Source organism: Periophthalmus magnuspinnatus, chromosome 17, assembly GCF_009829125.3.
Source record: "Periophthalmus magnuspinnatus isolate fPerMag1 chromosome 17, fPerMag1.2.pri, whole genome shotgun sequence".
Classification (NCBI taxonomy): Eukaryota; Metazoa; Chordata; class Actinopteri; order Gobiiformes; family Gobiidae; genus Periophthalmus; species Periophthalmus magnuspinnatus.
In genome coordinates this window covers 23,262,463-23,276,972 of record NC_047142.1, presented here as the reverse complement: position 1 = coordinate 23,276,972, position 14,510 = coordinate 23,262,463, and the positions used below count along the sequence as shown (strand labels likewise).

Here is a 14,510-nt window from a genome sequence, read left to right as displayed (position 1 = left end):
GCAGTAACAGCAGCAGAAATGGTGGCTACTTGTGCCAAGATTTAACCTGATTAGATACAGATCCAGCTGTTCCAAAAGAAAGCACAAACAACCCGTGTACCCATCTCCTGTCTAGTGTTGATTATATTGTACATGTTTTTCAATTATGGGCACACGGAGCAGCTGTATCAGAGGTGCTTTGGCAGAGATTTTTTTTTTGGCAGAAGTGGTTCTACCTCATCAGTAACTTTAACATCTATTTTAGCTTCTACCCGTTTTGCTGTTTTAGTGTTTAATGCGGCACCAAAAGGTATAGAAATTAACATACAAGTCAACAATGTTACTGTGGGTTATGCTTAAAACATTCTGGGCAAAGCAGTAACCTTTCCATGAGATCAGAATCAGAATCAGAATCAGAATCACTTTTATTGATCCCCGAAGGGAAATTCTCTTAGTTACAAGATGCCACAACCACGGGATAGAATTTAAGAATAAGAATAAAAAGTCATTTAAATAATAAAATTTGTGCAATAAGATGATGGGGTTGGCTAACCTTCCACCAAAAAAGTTGCATAGCGTCATCCATAAATGTAGTCCATAAATAGTTTGAGCATAAAGTGAAACGTTAATGCAAGCAGTAAAATCTGTAGCACCATAATTAATTTGTCATTACTTTCAAAAACCTAAACTACACACTTTTTTTGACACTTTTTTTTCTAGATGTGATCATCAAAATGAGGAGTCTTATCAATCACAAAGAACCAGCTTTAACAGTTAAGTGTCATTTCCCCAATTTCTTTCCCTCCTTCCTCCATCCTCATCTCTTCGACCTCGCGCTCTCCTCCTGTGGTGGTCTTTTTATCGGATCAGTCTCAGGTCGCCGCCTCTGCTTCTCATGTGTTCCATCAAGGATTCACCGCTCACACACAAAAGCTCCACCATATCAGAAAGGACAGGAAGGAGCAATGAGGAAATAAAGACTGGAGAGGCAATGACTTTGGAGGACGCAAGGCTGAAGAGTGCCAAAAAAAAGTTGAAAGATTTTGCCTGTAAATTATAAACTATAAGCACGTCTCTGCCACTCCTAATTTGTCACCAGGATTTGCTGCAGCTTGTTGACATGTGTGAGATGCGTTGGCACTCGGGCTGAAAGCTGCTTGTGTGTCTGCAGGAGTAGCGCTGTGTTTGTGCCTGGAACTCTTACAACTTGCATGAGGACAGTGTGCCAAGGTTGGGGATATGTGGGTAAATCTTTTGGCACCCTCCTTGCCAGTGTGGAGCAATGATGAATGCTGATGGCAAAGAGCGCAACCGGGCCCTCAACGTGCACACTCAACCAAACACACACACAAATATATACAGACTAATCAGATTCCCAGTGCACAAGGGCCAAATGGCAGCTCTCCACTGGTGAATGCTAATGTGAGCACTGAAGCTTTGTGGAACAACCATACAGGGGCCAGGAGAGATTATGACAAGAAAACATAGATAGGATTGTTCACTGGCATGTGTGAGGCTGCTGTGTGGAGATGTTCACACTTGGAGCAAATTGAAACATCGGTGCAATAAATACTCATAGCAGGTGTTTTTGTGCCTATTGTGTAGCTGTTTAAAAGTGACTTCAACCTTTAAAGTGACCAGAGTCTGTTTATGTAAAGTTCTAATAAAGGCATTGACTTACAGCGCTCGATGCGGTCTTCTGGGCTGGAAGAGGTCTCTCGGTCTGACAAAAGGCCCGACACGGCGAAGATCTTTTTGCCGCTCTCCTCCACGGCCTTCAGGGCGCTGCTGGGAGAGCCTCCAGGAGGGATCTGGGCACCACCAAAGTCGTACTCTTTGCCTTCGGCGTCAGAGTATCGCAGGTGTGGTGAGGCCTCTGGGTCCAAGCAGCCTTTGAGTCTCTTGGCTGGGGTGAATGCAGACTGATATCCCCCTGGAGCTCCATCACGGTCCTCTGGAGGAGAGGCAAAGGGCCTGAAGGCACCCACCCCGCTGTGGTTGAGCATGCTGATGGGGGAGCAGTCCAGGTTTGGGGGAGCAAACTGATGGTGGAGGTGTAGCAGAGAGGGGGGAAAGTCCCTGTTGGGGAATCCAGGGGGCACAGCACCTTGGCGGTGGTACATTGAAGCAAAAGTGTAAGAGCCATTGTTAAATGGCAAATGGACATCTTTCTCCACTGACACTGGGACTCCGAATGGCCGTGGCTGTTGGCAGGGAATAGAAGCATCCCGGGACGCTTCAGCTGTAGAGGCCAGCACCATTAGAGCAGGGGAGGCCAGGGGATTGGGCAGGTAGGAGGAGCTCTCCATCTTGAAGGCTGCTCGGTGGAGGTCCATGTCTGATGCTGTTTTTTTAGAACTAAAATGAAATACTTTGTGAGCATCCACGACCCTTTAAAGGGTCTAAGGTGGTCACTGCAAATTACTCAAACAGATATGTAGCAATCCCCAGAGAATTTTTTTAAATAAGATTATTTTAAAATGATGTTACTTTCAGATTAGCATGTCATTTCTTAAAATATGTCTTTTGTGAGGTTCAGTTGACTTGAGTTCCATTCCATACAGATAAGTGCTTTGGGGATCGGTTATGTCTTTTATGCAGTCTTTTTTGCTTTCTTTTTGTTTCACTCCATGGACAAGAGCAGTTCACAACTTCCTGTAGATGATGTCACACTGGATCCTGTTTTTTTCGATCTTCTGGTCAGCACACTGAGGAAGACAACAAAACACAAAAGTTACAATTTTATGTTGTCACTTATTCAAAGTTGTTTCTGTTTTGTTTTGATAATGCCAAATAACTAACAATCAAAATTCAGATTGAAAAAATTGCACATTCAAGATATTTGGATGAATATTTATGAAATAACACGTTTACGATGACATGAGAAATTTGTATTCTCAGTCTTACTTCAATTTGTAAAAAGGAACAAAGTTGCATCTTTTTAGCATGAACACAAAGCCTTGAAGTCAGACCTCTGGGAACAGTCTGTTCTTAAGCGGACTGTGTTGTTAAAGCCACAAATTCAGACCCTCTTGGGGAAAAGTGTCCTCAAGTTGACACTGTAGATCCAATCCCGTAAATCCCTGCCCTTTGACGGGAGCACATTTCAAACCAAACTTGTGCCTCTCTGTTGGTGTTCTCAGTCTTTTTCCACTAAAGAAACCTTCCCAAACTCTTTCCACCTCACATATCCTGACCCTGATCCTTGCGCCCTTTACTCTCTCATTTCATCTATTTCCAAATGTCCCTTTTCTGTCCTCCATCCTCTCAATCTGTCCTCTTTTTAGCTTCCTCCAGTCTCCTTCTCTCCCCCTATCTCTCCTATGTCCTTTCCTCATCTTAGATCTGCTTTTAAGCCGCTTATTCCTACCATCTCTCCGGATCTTACTGGACCAGAACCACTTGTCTTGAGATAAGGACACACACAGACACACACTTTAACCCACACATCTGATAATGTCGATGCCTCTGCGCTTGGATGGGCTGACACACTCTATGCTATGGATATCTCTCAATCTAACCTCTTTTAATTCTACATTCTTCCTTGCCTTTCCCTCCATCTCTCCCATCAATCTCTCCTCCTCGCATCCCTTCATCTCTGGTAATTTGCTTGCCCATCTTATCCCCCGAGTGATGGAGATGGGTGATATCATATCGGACCTCCTCATCTGTTTCCCATAAGCCGAAGGAAATTTGACTGAGTGAATAAATTAGCCGTACTTGACCCCGCGACCCCCCCAGGCACCCGTGGCAACAGACTGAGATCTCGCCTCTCGGGATTTAGATCCGAGGTGGAGATTGGTCGGTCAAAGGGAACACAAGAAAGAGCAGATCAACTGACAAGGTACATTTTACAGATTTTCATTCCTCAAGGGGAACTGTAAGGTGAAGCATGTCGAGGTTTAGAGGGATAGATTGCTGTGTATAAATATGAGAGTAATTTAACAGATAAAATATAAATAATTGTGAGTTGGACTGCTTGGGTCTTGCTGTCCCACAGGTGAATCCACTTCAGATTTGAAATTTGGGGGGGTTCTAAAAACATGTCACCAAGAACAATTTTAGCACGTGTTTTAATTCACTTTCATAATAGATATTCTACAAGCACTATTATATACTTCATCCATTGCGGTCATGTTTTGCTTGATCAAAGTTTATTATTTTTAAGGCTGTATTCGCAGTTCTACACATAGACATTTTGGGTTTTCATCCTATTTGGAGACAGTTCACTTCCAGGAGAGTGATGCTAACCTTAACCATAGGCACTACTTGCATAACCTTAACCTAAACCCTAACCTTGACCTAAATTAACCCCTATCTGAGCATTAAACCGTGTTCTTGATCTAATAATAATGGATTTACACCATTTGGACCAGATTTTTGTCTCATAAATGAGGCCAGACCCAATCAATTGAGCGTATATACAGATTTTAGTATGCACCTGCAGATAAAAATTGGAGCTAAACTAGAAGTAAGCCAAGACAAAAAGTAAACCATGACAGGATCAAACTATTTCTAAACAAAAACTTAACCAGGGCCAAACCAAGACACAAGTCAGCCTTAGTGGAATGTGACAACATTGATTCTGAAGTCATATACATACACTACATATCTTTGCTGCTACAGTCTCACAGTATCAAGTGGAGCTTCAAAGCTGCATTGACCAGCAGGCAACATCAAAGTAGAAACTCCCTGGGAAATTAAAGGAGAAAATCTTTTATAGCTATCAGCTGTCCACAACACTCATTCAAATCAATTTCCAAACCTGATCTGAGCCTTGGCACCCACAGCACCCACCCTGCCGTCTACACACACACACTAACACACACAAACACACACACACCCATCAACAACTGCAGAGAGTAGCAGAGATGTGAGATGTTTTACAATACCACAAATGTGCAGCAGGCCAGTGTAGCGTGTTGAGGAGACGTTGATGCTAACATGACTTTGGTCTGGGCAGCTGCCACAGCGTCAAGTTACACACCACTCTTCACCCCTCTTCCATTACCTACACCAACCAACTCACCACAATGCATCCTGGGAAATAACACCTTGAAAATCAGTCCTTCCGACAACTCCAAATGTAATAATAAATGTGAATATGGTGTAAAATAAACTCAAAATCATATTGAATGTCCAGATGTGTTTAACTTAACTCTGACTACTATCTTGTCAGACATCGTGCGATCATAACAATGAAATAAATGCTGGATAGATGTGTTTAAAGGCATACTGTGCAGCATTCCAGGCGATGTAATAAATCTTCATGAAGTTAAGCAGGTGGCAAACCCCCACCAGAAAAGTTACATAGTACAACTTAAAATTTAATGAAGAGAAAGTGTGTTTTCACTCTCTTATTCTCCTGCCTCACCTTGTTGTCCTTCCTCTCTATATTCACGCTGTGTCTCAGTTTCTCCTGTGTAACCTCTAAAGTCTGAGTATGTCTGCAGTGTTGATAGCGAGGTAATACACTGATAAGTACAGGGATATTTCAATTTTATTATCATTACCGCACAGGCCTGAAGAGCGCGAGTCGAGAGGGCCGCAGCGTCAGGAAGCAGCCAATCCAATAACAGGACACCGGATATTCACTACAGCAGAGAGGGCACGCCTTTAGAGCAGCGCGCAGGAAGCCAGTGCAGTATATAAGAAACTGTCAGATTTAGCTGTTTGGAAACTTTTTAAAAATATTTGTTGTTTTATCATAAATTACGGTTTCATAAATTAACAGATTACGTTTGTTTTTTATATTGTATTGCTGTTGTTTTTGTGCAGTTTGATCTATATAGAACCTAAACAAAATCTATCTTTTATTAAACTAAAATTCAATTGGAAGTATATGGATTCTTCTAAAAGTTACTCATTTAAATATCTGGTTTAAGACAGAACCTGAAGAAATTTGGAATTTTCTCACAGAGGAACTAGACCGTATAAGAAGTAAACTCATTAAAAAAAAACAAAAAAAAAACTTACTGGCCTTTTATCTCACTCTAAAGTAAATTAGTTGTCTTGTAAACTAGAGAGGTGGAGAAAAAAAATCATATAAAAAAACAAAAAAATAAGCCTCAGCGTATCTACTCTAAACAACAGTCCGGGCTCTACGTCTCCACTTCTCATCTTAGACAACGATCATAATGCTAGATGACATACACCTTTGCATATCATCAATATACAAGCGCAATTACATCTCATGGACATCCGCGTAATGTCACCGGGTGCCACTTACAATCCCATTTCCCACCCACACATTGTCTGACATCAGCTATATGCATTTTATAATCGAAAAAGTCACGGGGGGAACATTTGCCGTGCTGTCATAATTTGATTACACTGTGCAAGAATGATACAGCTGTCAAAGCCATATTAAGCACAAACACAGACGAGGGCGTTTCATGTCAAATCTGCACTTTCACTGACAATGTTGTAGCAGCCACCCAAATTGCAATGTCAACAACAATGTACCATAACATCATTCTAAAGGAAATGTTCACTTCTGGAATACGAGCAGAGCCACTGGTGTCATAACTGTGGCTATAAACATTATTATTATTTTTAAATAACGCAATGTAATTTATTTGTTAGGCTACTCGGCATTTTTAGGATTGTTTCAGTGACACTGGAAGGGTTTCGACTTCAGTGAAATATTGCATACATAACATTACAGTACTGTCAGTCATTTTCAATATGTTGACTGACCATTTTTCTTAAGAGCAGAATGTCAATTGTCAACCAAAAATGTAAATTCAAATCAATCTTCACTATATGTTAATGATTTTACAAATACATAAACAGTTATAGGTGCCAACGTCTTTGTTTAAATAAATATTTTTACAGGACTGTGTTGTAACGATCTGCTTTTTCAAACTGCATGGAGCCTATACTGTACTTGTCACATCACATTTTCAAATATGTCTTCTGGGATGTGGAGAAGAATGCAGAGGAATTCAATTTTGGTTATAAAAATGCCTCTTGGTCCGTGACTAGCTCACTACACTTGTGTAAGAGAGAAGGGGTAAATTGTCAGGAAGCGTTGCTACTCAAGTTTTTCCTTCAGTCTAATGGAGACAAAGAAAAAAAGGCATCAGATCCCCAGCATCGGATATATTTACAGATAGTTGACAAGCGTGAAAGTACCAGTTGTACATTTTATTACACGACAGGCCTGATAGTCATGCAGCTCGTCCTCACGGAAAAGATACCCTCAATCAAAAGACGCAATATGTCAGGTACAAAAGTTTTAGTGAGATGTGAACAATTTGAGATTCTTACATTGTGGTCAACAGAACTAAAAGATCTTAAAGTAGGATTCATGGTCTGGCCATTGTACCTCTGTAATAAAAATGGTTGCCACAACACTTAAACTACTAAACAACTCTGATACAAACATATCTCTTAAAACATAAATGTAAAGCCTCTGTGGTTTAACTTAAGCCACTGGCACAACAGTGTGCCATGTGTTGGCAAGAAGGGTAAATAGCAAATAACGGTTCTGAGCTAAGCAACAATGGCACAGAGGATTTTTAACTTGAACAGTCCTTTAGCTGAAGAGGCTGCAGAGTATTGGCTCCCGTTGGGCCTCTTCACTCTGTATTCCAGACAGACTGCCTGCTGTTTGTGCACAACTATGTCGGCTGCATCTCTGTGTATGTTTGCTGATGTCCAAAGAAACAGTCAATACTATTGAAATCTACTCATTCATGTCTGGCCATAAGGCACAGCTCAAATGTCCTTGTGCATACAAATCACTGCCATTTATCTCCCACTTTCCCCCACACCCATATGATCTGTCCTTGTCTTTTTCAGGCCAAAGCTGCGACAGGCTCATTCTCTTAGCTCTGAAGTTTATGGAAATTGCAGATTATTATTTATTTATGTTCACTTTTTATCATGTCTCTCTTCTCCGAAATGAAATTTGTAACCACAATATTTGAGATCTCTGTCACTGCAATGCGGTATGCAACATGGCGAGGTAATATTCAAATATATTCAATAAAAACAGATGCACACATTATTCAAATGCGATAATATAGCAATAAGGCAATGTCCATAAAGACAAGCCGTGCACATCACATCACTAATAACAACAGCCCCGGGCACCATTTCCAAAGCATTTTAACAGCATCATCTCCCTCTTCCGTTGAACTCTTTCAGAATGGTATTTACTTTAAACGTGTGATTTCATAGCCGGAGTTGCTGCCAGTCGACAAACTCACAGTGGAAATATGGCTTGACCTGTGGCAGGATTTCTATTTGTGGTGTTAGAGGCAAGGCCTGGTTCACAGGGCCAGCTAATTCCTGCAGTAGACAGGGCTAAATGGGAAAAGCACACAATTCCACTGCTCATAGATTACTGTACTAAAGTGTATTTTAGGGGCCACTGCTAAACCAAACCTTAGCTTCTATATTTTTCTGTTGCCTTAAATGGTGCTCTTCACATTACTCCAGATGTCTTGGTACTTTAGCTGCTATCGACAGGCCTACAGAGTCTTTTTTTCCCCCTAAATATCAAGTTTTTTGAGAATCAATACAATTTCCTATTTCAAATTGTAGAAAAGATACAAATGTGCAAAGCGTTACGTTCTTATAACATTTTAATTAGTTTTTGCATAGTACATTATACAGTGGTTTTGATGGAAGAACATGCACATTTAACTTTAAAACCGATTCTTGTACTACGATATGCTAAAACACTGCTGACATGTTTTACAGCTTTCTTTCTGCTGACTACTTTTCTCCCAACCTGATCTTTCTGACAGATGACACCAGGATGTCTACGTTGAGTGACAGGTGACACGAGTTTGACACAGTGTAAAGTATTATGTGTGTGCGTGCACGGGGCATTGGCAAGGCCGCGCTCCTATGACTCTTTATTGCTACAGCGTTCACTAATCTGGATGGCTGGCAGGCGGACAGGCGGCTGGGTGGCTGGTTTGTTCTACAAGCATCATAGCGAGCACAAGCCAATTAGTCCAAGTTTAACAGGGAGAGCAGAAGCCAGGTACGCAGCTCTCAAATTGATCTGCTCTGTTAATCCTCTACTGTAAAGTTCATAATGATTCGCTGTGTTATTATAGGCTTCATAAAAAACAAAGACTTTGAATTTATCCCAAAAAGTGAAATGTTTGTTTTTCTTTGTTTTTCTTTCTTTTACGTGTTAATCCTTTCATTGTGCCATTATTTGCTCATTGAAGCCTTAAGCACGTCATGACACAGTGTATCTGAATTCAAGAAAAAAATTAATATACTGGTAAAATCAATTATTGCTGAATTGGCACAGTGAAAAGAAAAGTAGTTTGATTTTTAATAGTGTCCATCAATATGCCTTTAGGGAAATGGTTTGCTAATTTCTATCGATGGGTCAAAGGTCAGAGGGGGCCACAGAAAGGCAATCAAGCTTTTGCTTAAGGACACTTTCAGACAATAGATTTGTTATGGATGTTGTTAATATGGAGTTGGACTAAGGTAAATCAGATCTCGTTAATATGAAGAAAAATGCTTTCAGATGATTCAAATCAGATTCTCAGTTATACTCATGTCCAGAAGACCTTATAGTTATCTTAGTCCCAAATTTATGGCAGATTAGCATGCAAATCAAATGCCGTTTAGGGGCCGGTGATTCGCAGTAGCTGTTTACAAACTTATGAAAAGAAAAATGAGGGGATAGAAACATTTGAGGCCAGATTTATAATACTGAACAAATCCTACTTGTTTTTCAACCGGATGAACACTCAAAGCAGCAACACAAGTCACCTTTCCTCGATGCCCGACTGACTGCATTGAGAAAAATGATAAGTCGGCTACAGAGATACAGCCTGTGTGCAATCAATACACGCAAATGCACTAGCAGTGTCTTGTGGGGAAGGGGGCACAGACACATATATGTGGAGGGGGGGCGAAGATTAGCTTATTTTCCAAGCAGGGGGGAGTTTGATGATCCGGCTTATGGTGTAATTGACGAATGAGAGGAAACCTGAGAGAGCCATGATGAGAAGGGGGGCCGGGGAGAGAGAGAAACAATATGCAGAGTATAGAAAGTATTGGACATTCGACACAAGTCTGCCCCACACTACAGCCATTAGTCTAATTCTCTGACTTTCTCTTGTTGCCGAGTTTAACAGTATTACCAGAGGCTGCCTGCTCCAATGCAATCAAACCATTAAACACTGCTGCACTGATTTCCATGGAGTGATTTCCTTCCAATAGAAAATGACTGGACGTGAGCTACTCCTCTTTCTTTCATCAATAAAAAGAACAAGTTGGATTGCAAACATAGATTTAGCAACACACATAAAGTTTAGGAGAACACTAATGAAATCTTAAGCTTATAATTATAGCAGTTAATTTAAAGTTTTAAGATTATCAGATAAAATACATGAGACCTATACAAAATCTACAATACATTATTTCTAAACTACACTTTCATCGTTAGGCCTTCCATCTAATTTAACAATCATTTCCAAGACAAACAAAAAAAAAAAAAAATATTGAATTTTCTGAAAACGCACCTGCTCATAAATAATATGCTTTGAATCAGAGTAACACTGTGTGAAAAGTTGAGTGTGCGTGCTAACATATTGGACAGATCAATCAAACGTGTCCTTTTGTGGCGGACAGGCTGCAATTTCCAAACGAAAACAGTTTGATAAGCAAAGACGGCGCAACAATATCCATCCATTAAAAATATAATTGCCTCCTGCTTTTGGACCGCTTAATTATTGTGACTGAACAACAAGTTAAAGTTTTGAAAGAAGGAAAACCGCGCCCTCCCATTGCGTAAAGCCACCTTTTATCGGCCCCACGTTCATTTCAATTAACCGCATGCGTAATGTGCGTAAGTGGTGTTTATTAGTGCAACAAAATTATACATTCATACGCGCAAGGGGGTTGTTCAGGAGAGGAGAGGCGGTCTCAATAAAGAATAGGGACTTTTTGAATCTTTAAAAGGGAGGAAAGTAGGACGTAAAAGCAGCGAGGCCTGTTTATTTCACTGTTATGATTTATTTTACTTTTATATCAAACATATTTTTACTTTTACGCATAACATTCTAGGTTACAGAACTTTATTAAACGGACAGAAAAAGACTACAGATAATTAGGATTAATTAAGCAGATGGCTTTTTTTTTTTCTTTGAACAGTGTGTCGTTTTTCATCTTAAAATTAACATTAACTATCCACGCGCAAATCGATCCCGCACAGTCAGAGGCGCACACCGGACATTAATTTGAGTTCACTTCTCGCTGCGTAAAAAGAGCAAAAAGCCAGATCAATGGCGAGCAATAACAGCTGACTGCTGAGAGAGGCGAAAGAAAAGGAAAGGAGAATGGGAGCCACTGACAAATGAATCATCTTTTGCTACTTTTACATCAACATCAACACTTTTTACTCATTTTTAAAACCCCGATCTTGCAGCTACAGGGCCACAGGGACAGAGCACATATTGAATAATTTAAGCTCTTTTTGCATCTTAAATGAAAATAAATTCCCATAGACTGTTTTCTTCTTTTTCAATATGATTTTAACTAAAAATTATGACCAAATTGTTTACTATTTTGGAACCTGACTGCGCACTATGGCACAACACAGATCTAGGCCCATTTAAAAGAAAAAACTAAGAATGTGAGTGCGAAGAGTCAGAATGAAATTAAAAATAAAGATAATGAATTATTGAATAAAAAATGAGCAGGACAAAAAAATAATAATATAATAGCTTAAATAAATGATGAGCAAAGGCATGACAACATTCCTTTATCAGCAGCCAACTTGAATATGAGGCACTTAAGTCTCCTGATTAAACATTTCAAATATGAAAAGTGATATTGTGTCAAACATATAATATTATTGGTAATCGAAAATGCATAAAAAAAGCGGGCTTTCGTTTGGCACAATCTATATTCAGCTCTTCCTCTGTCTTATTTGTAAAATCACGACGCGACTTTCTGTGGATATTAAACACATAATTCATGTAATTTGTGCTTTTAAAAAAACGGCCTGGCACTTTTTTTCTTTTAATATAACGCACCGGTAAAGTTAAATGCATGAGCAGCAGCACGGCGCATTATTCAACATGCATATGGAGTTGTTTTAGTGTGTTACAATATATGTGTCAGTAACGCCTCTCTGTGTGCTCGTTTTCCACGCTCAAAGGATAATTATTGCTCACTAATGTGTTTGGTTGGAGAATAAAAAGCCTTGGCGCTCGTTAGAAAACTGTTCCGTCTGATCTGACCGTCAATAAAATCAATGTGAAAAGATCCATCATCCTGGGATCAGTGCGTTCATAAGGCAACTTTCCGCTTTTTAAGGAACTATAATTTACCGCGCTCAATGACCCGCTTCAGACGCAGCTTCCTCCAAAAGAACATTTTATGTACAAGTTATCAGCGGCGCTCGTGGCTCTGAGACATGTCCTCACTTTCTCCAAAGATTTCAAGTAAATGTAACGGATTTGTCCAGTAGATCACTTTCTCCGCACAGTGACTTTTAAAATAAATACACAGGGTTGTTTTTGAGTATGAGCATAAAACTCAACAGCCAAATGTAAAAGTTTGTTTTTTTTTGTTTTGTTTGTTTGTTTGTTCCACTGTGCGCATTGCTGGGAAATACAAGTGGGAAAAATACTATCTTTCAACGTGAACAATTTGTTTAAATAAAATGCAAGAATGAAAATGAATTAACATGATCCTAATATATCAGGGAAAGATGGATCATTAAAAATCCAATCGTGAGAGACTGAGATCTGTCATGTTGGAAGCCGCGTTTGGCTCACGCAGATCGGACACGCGGCAGGCAGCAGGCCGGGCCCCCGGGATCAGCCGTGGCCCAGCACTCGTTCTTCTGCTGGGATGCAAATGACAGTGGTCCCCAAGTTAACAGGTGTTTCCCGACTGTGCGTGGGCCTGGTGGTGTGTGTGCGCGCGCTTGTGTCATCATAATGTGGAGACACACGCGCACAGCACACAGCCTTTAGAATAAGAGAATAATTTATTCGATGCCACGGATAAAAAAAGAGGAGGACTTTCTTGGATAACGCATTACACTGGTCCCACATTTAGGTTTTGTTTCAGCTTTGCACTTGTCGATTGTTTCTGTGATATTTTCATAACTTATTATATAGCCTTAAGATGGGATTCTTGCCGAAACGTTGGTCTAACAAAACAAAGGGTCAATGAGCGACTTAAGACCTGTCTATTCAGAAGAAATGCACACAGCAAAGAGTTTCCTTCAAAAAACTGTGGCACTTTGATTCACCTCAGAGCGGCAGGCCCGCAGACCAACAAAACTGATGCTGATGAGAGAAAAAATATTTTGAAACGTTACTTTCTAATCGTGTTTTGATATTGTTCATAGTGTAAAAGGAGTTGACTATTTTTAAAGAAATGCTTTCCGAACATTTTAAGAAAACTCTTTTAGCTTAACGTCATAATCAATGACAATAAATCTGAAAACTGAAGATCTGAAAATGATGCGCTTCTGTTGTTCTTGGGGTTGACACATGAAAACATTACCCTAATGTTCAAGTGTCAATTTAATCAAGTTGACGCGTAATAAGAAACTGACTGACAAGAAATGAGGTGTGAAAACCTGTGTCCATGTAGATCTTTACGTGTGGAAATGCCAAAGCGCGCGCCGTCTCGTGATCAGAAACTTTTCCGTCGCTCTCGCAGCCCGTGGAAGTAACGACATAAACTCGCGTGAGATCTCGAGCACGAGTCTTTAACCGAACAATACCAAAAGTCTGAGAAAGTGGGACTCACCGCGCCGAGGGACAATCCGCGTCTTCTGCTGACGACTCCTGTTTCCGGCTTTCTATTTTATCCTCACGAGCAAACTTTGGCTGCCGCGAGCGGACAGCTGCCTGAAGATAACGGGTCACTTTCAGCCACAAAGATTTGAGAAGAAGAGGTGAAAAGTGCAGTACTTTCACGAGAAACAACTAACGTTCGGTCGGAATAGCAGTGCGCAATTCTCCGCTGACACACAGAGAAGGGCGGTCAGAGGAGGAGCGGAGCCGCGAGGGGAGCGCACGGATCGGAGACGATGGGCTGCCACAGCGCGGTGTGAGGGAGGGGTGGGGGTCTGCTCAACAGCGACGTGTGTGAAGCTGAGGCTGAGCGTGTGGGGGAGGATGTGGAGGAGGGGGACTGGGAGGGAGGGGTGTCCAGGGTCCACAACGCGCGCTCTAAGGCGCAGTGCTGCCGCGCAGCGCTCGGCACCCTCCACAGCGGACCTGCGGACGCGGGGCAGACGTTCACAGCACCCGCGCTCAAAACACTGACTCAGGTAAACTGCCGTATAAACACGTTTCAAACTTTACTAACACTAATAAGTCTAAACTCATTCTGTATTAAAAAAGAAAAAAAAACTAAAACTTTTTAGATTATGAGCTTTGTCTCAACAGTACTATTTGAGGTAGACGTTCGGGAAATAGACTCTGAAGACTTAAGGGCAGCAACGTTTTTTCTAGGCTACCACGGCTCCAGAAACACTGATTTTGATAGTACATTGTGACATGGTCTTTGGTGTTTAT

The 14,510-nt window shown here is 40.8% G+C and overlaps 1 protein-coding gene across 4 annotated transcripts in view; it reads right to left on the bottom strand.

Moving 5' to 3' along the window:
- rnf220a (ring finger protein 220a) overlaps window positions 1-14,043 on the bottom strand; it is a 124,599-nt gene extending 110,556 nt beyond the window's left edge. For 2 of the 4 annotated variants that reach the window (XM_033982304.2, XM_033982307.2), the window contains exons 1-2: window positions 13,738-14,039; window positions 1,661-2,687 (exon numbers count right to left, since the gene is read on the bottom strand). In XM_033982304.2, the coding sequence (XP_033838195.1) occupies window positions 1,661-2,315 (655 nt within the window). In that variant the 5' untranslated portion in view covers window positions 2,316-2,687; window positions 13,738-14,039. Of the gene's footprint in view, window positions 1-1,660; window positions 2,688-13,737 lie in introns of all 4 variants that reach the window. The other 2 variants (XM_033982305.2, XM_033982306.2) reach the window with 2 other exon arrangements.
- Between the last annotated feature and the right edge of the window lie 467 nt (window positions 14,044-14,510).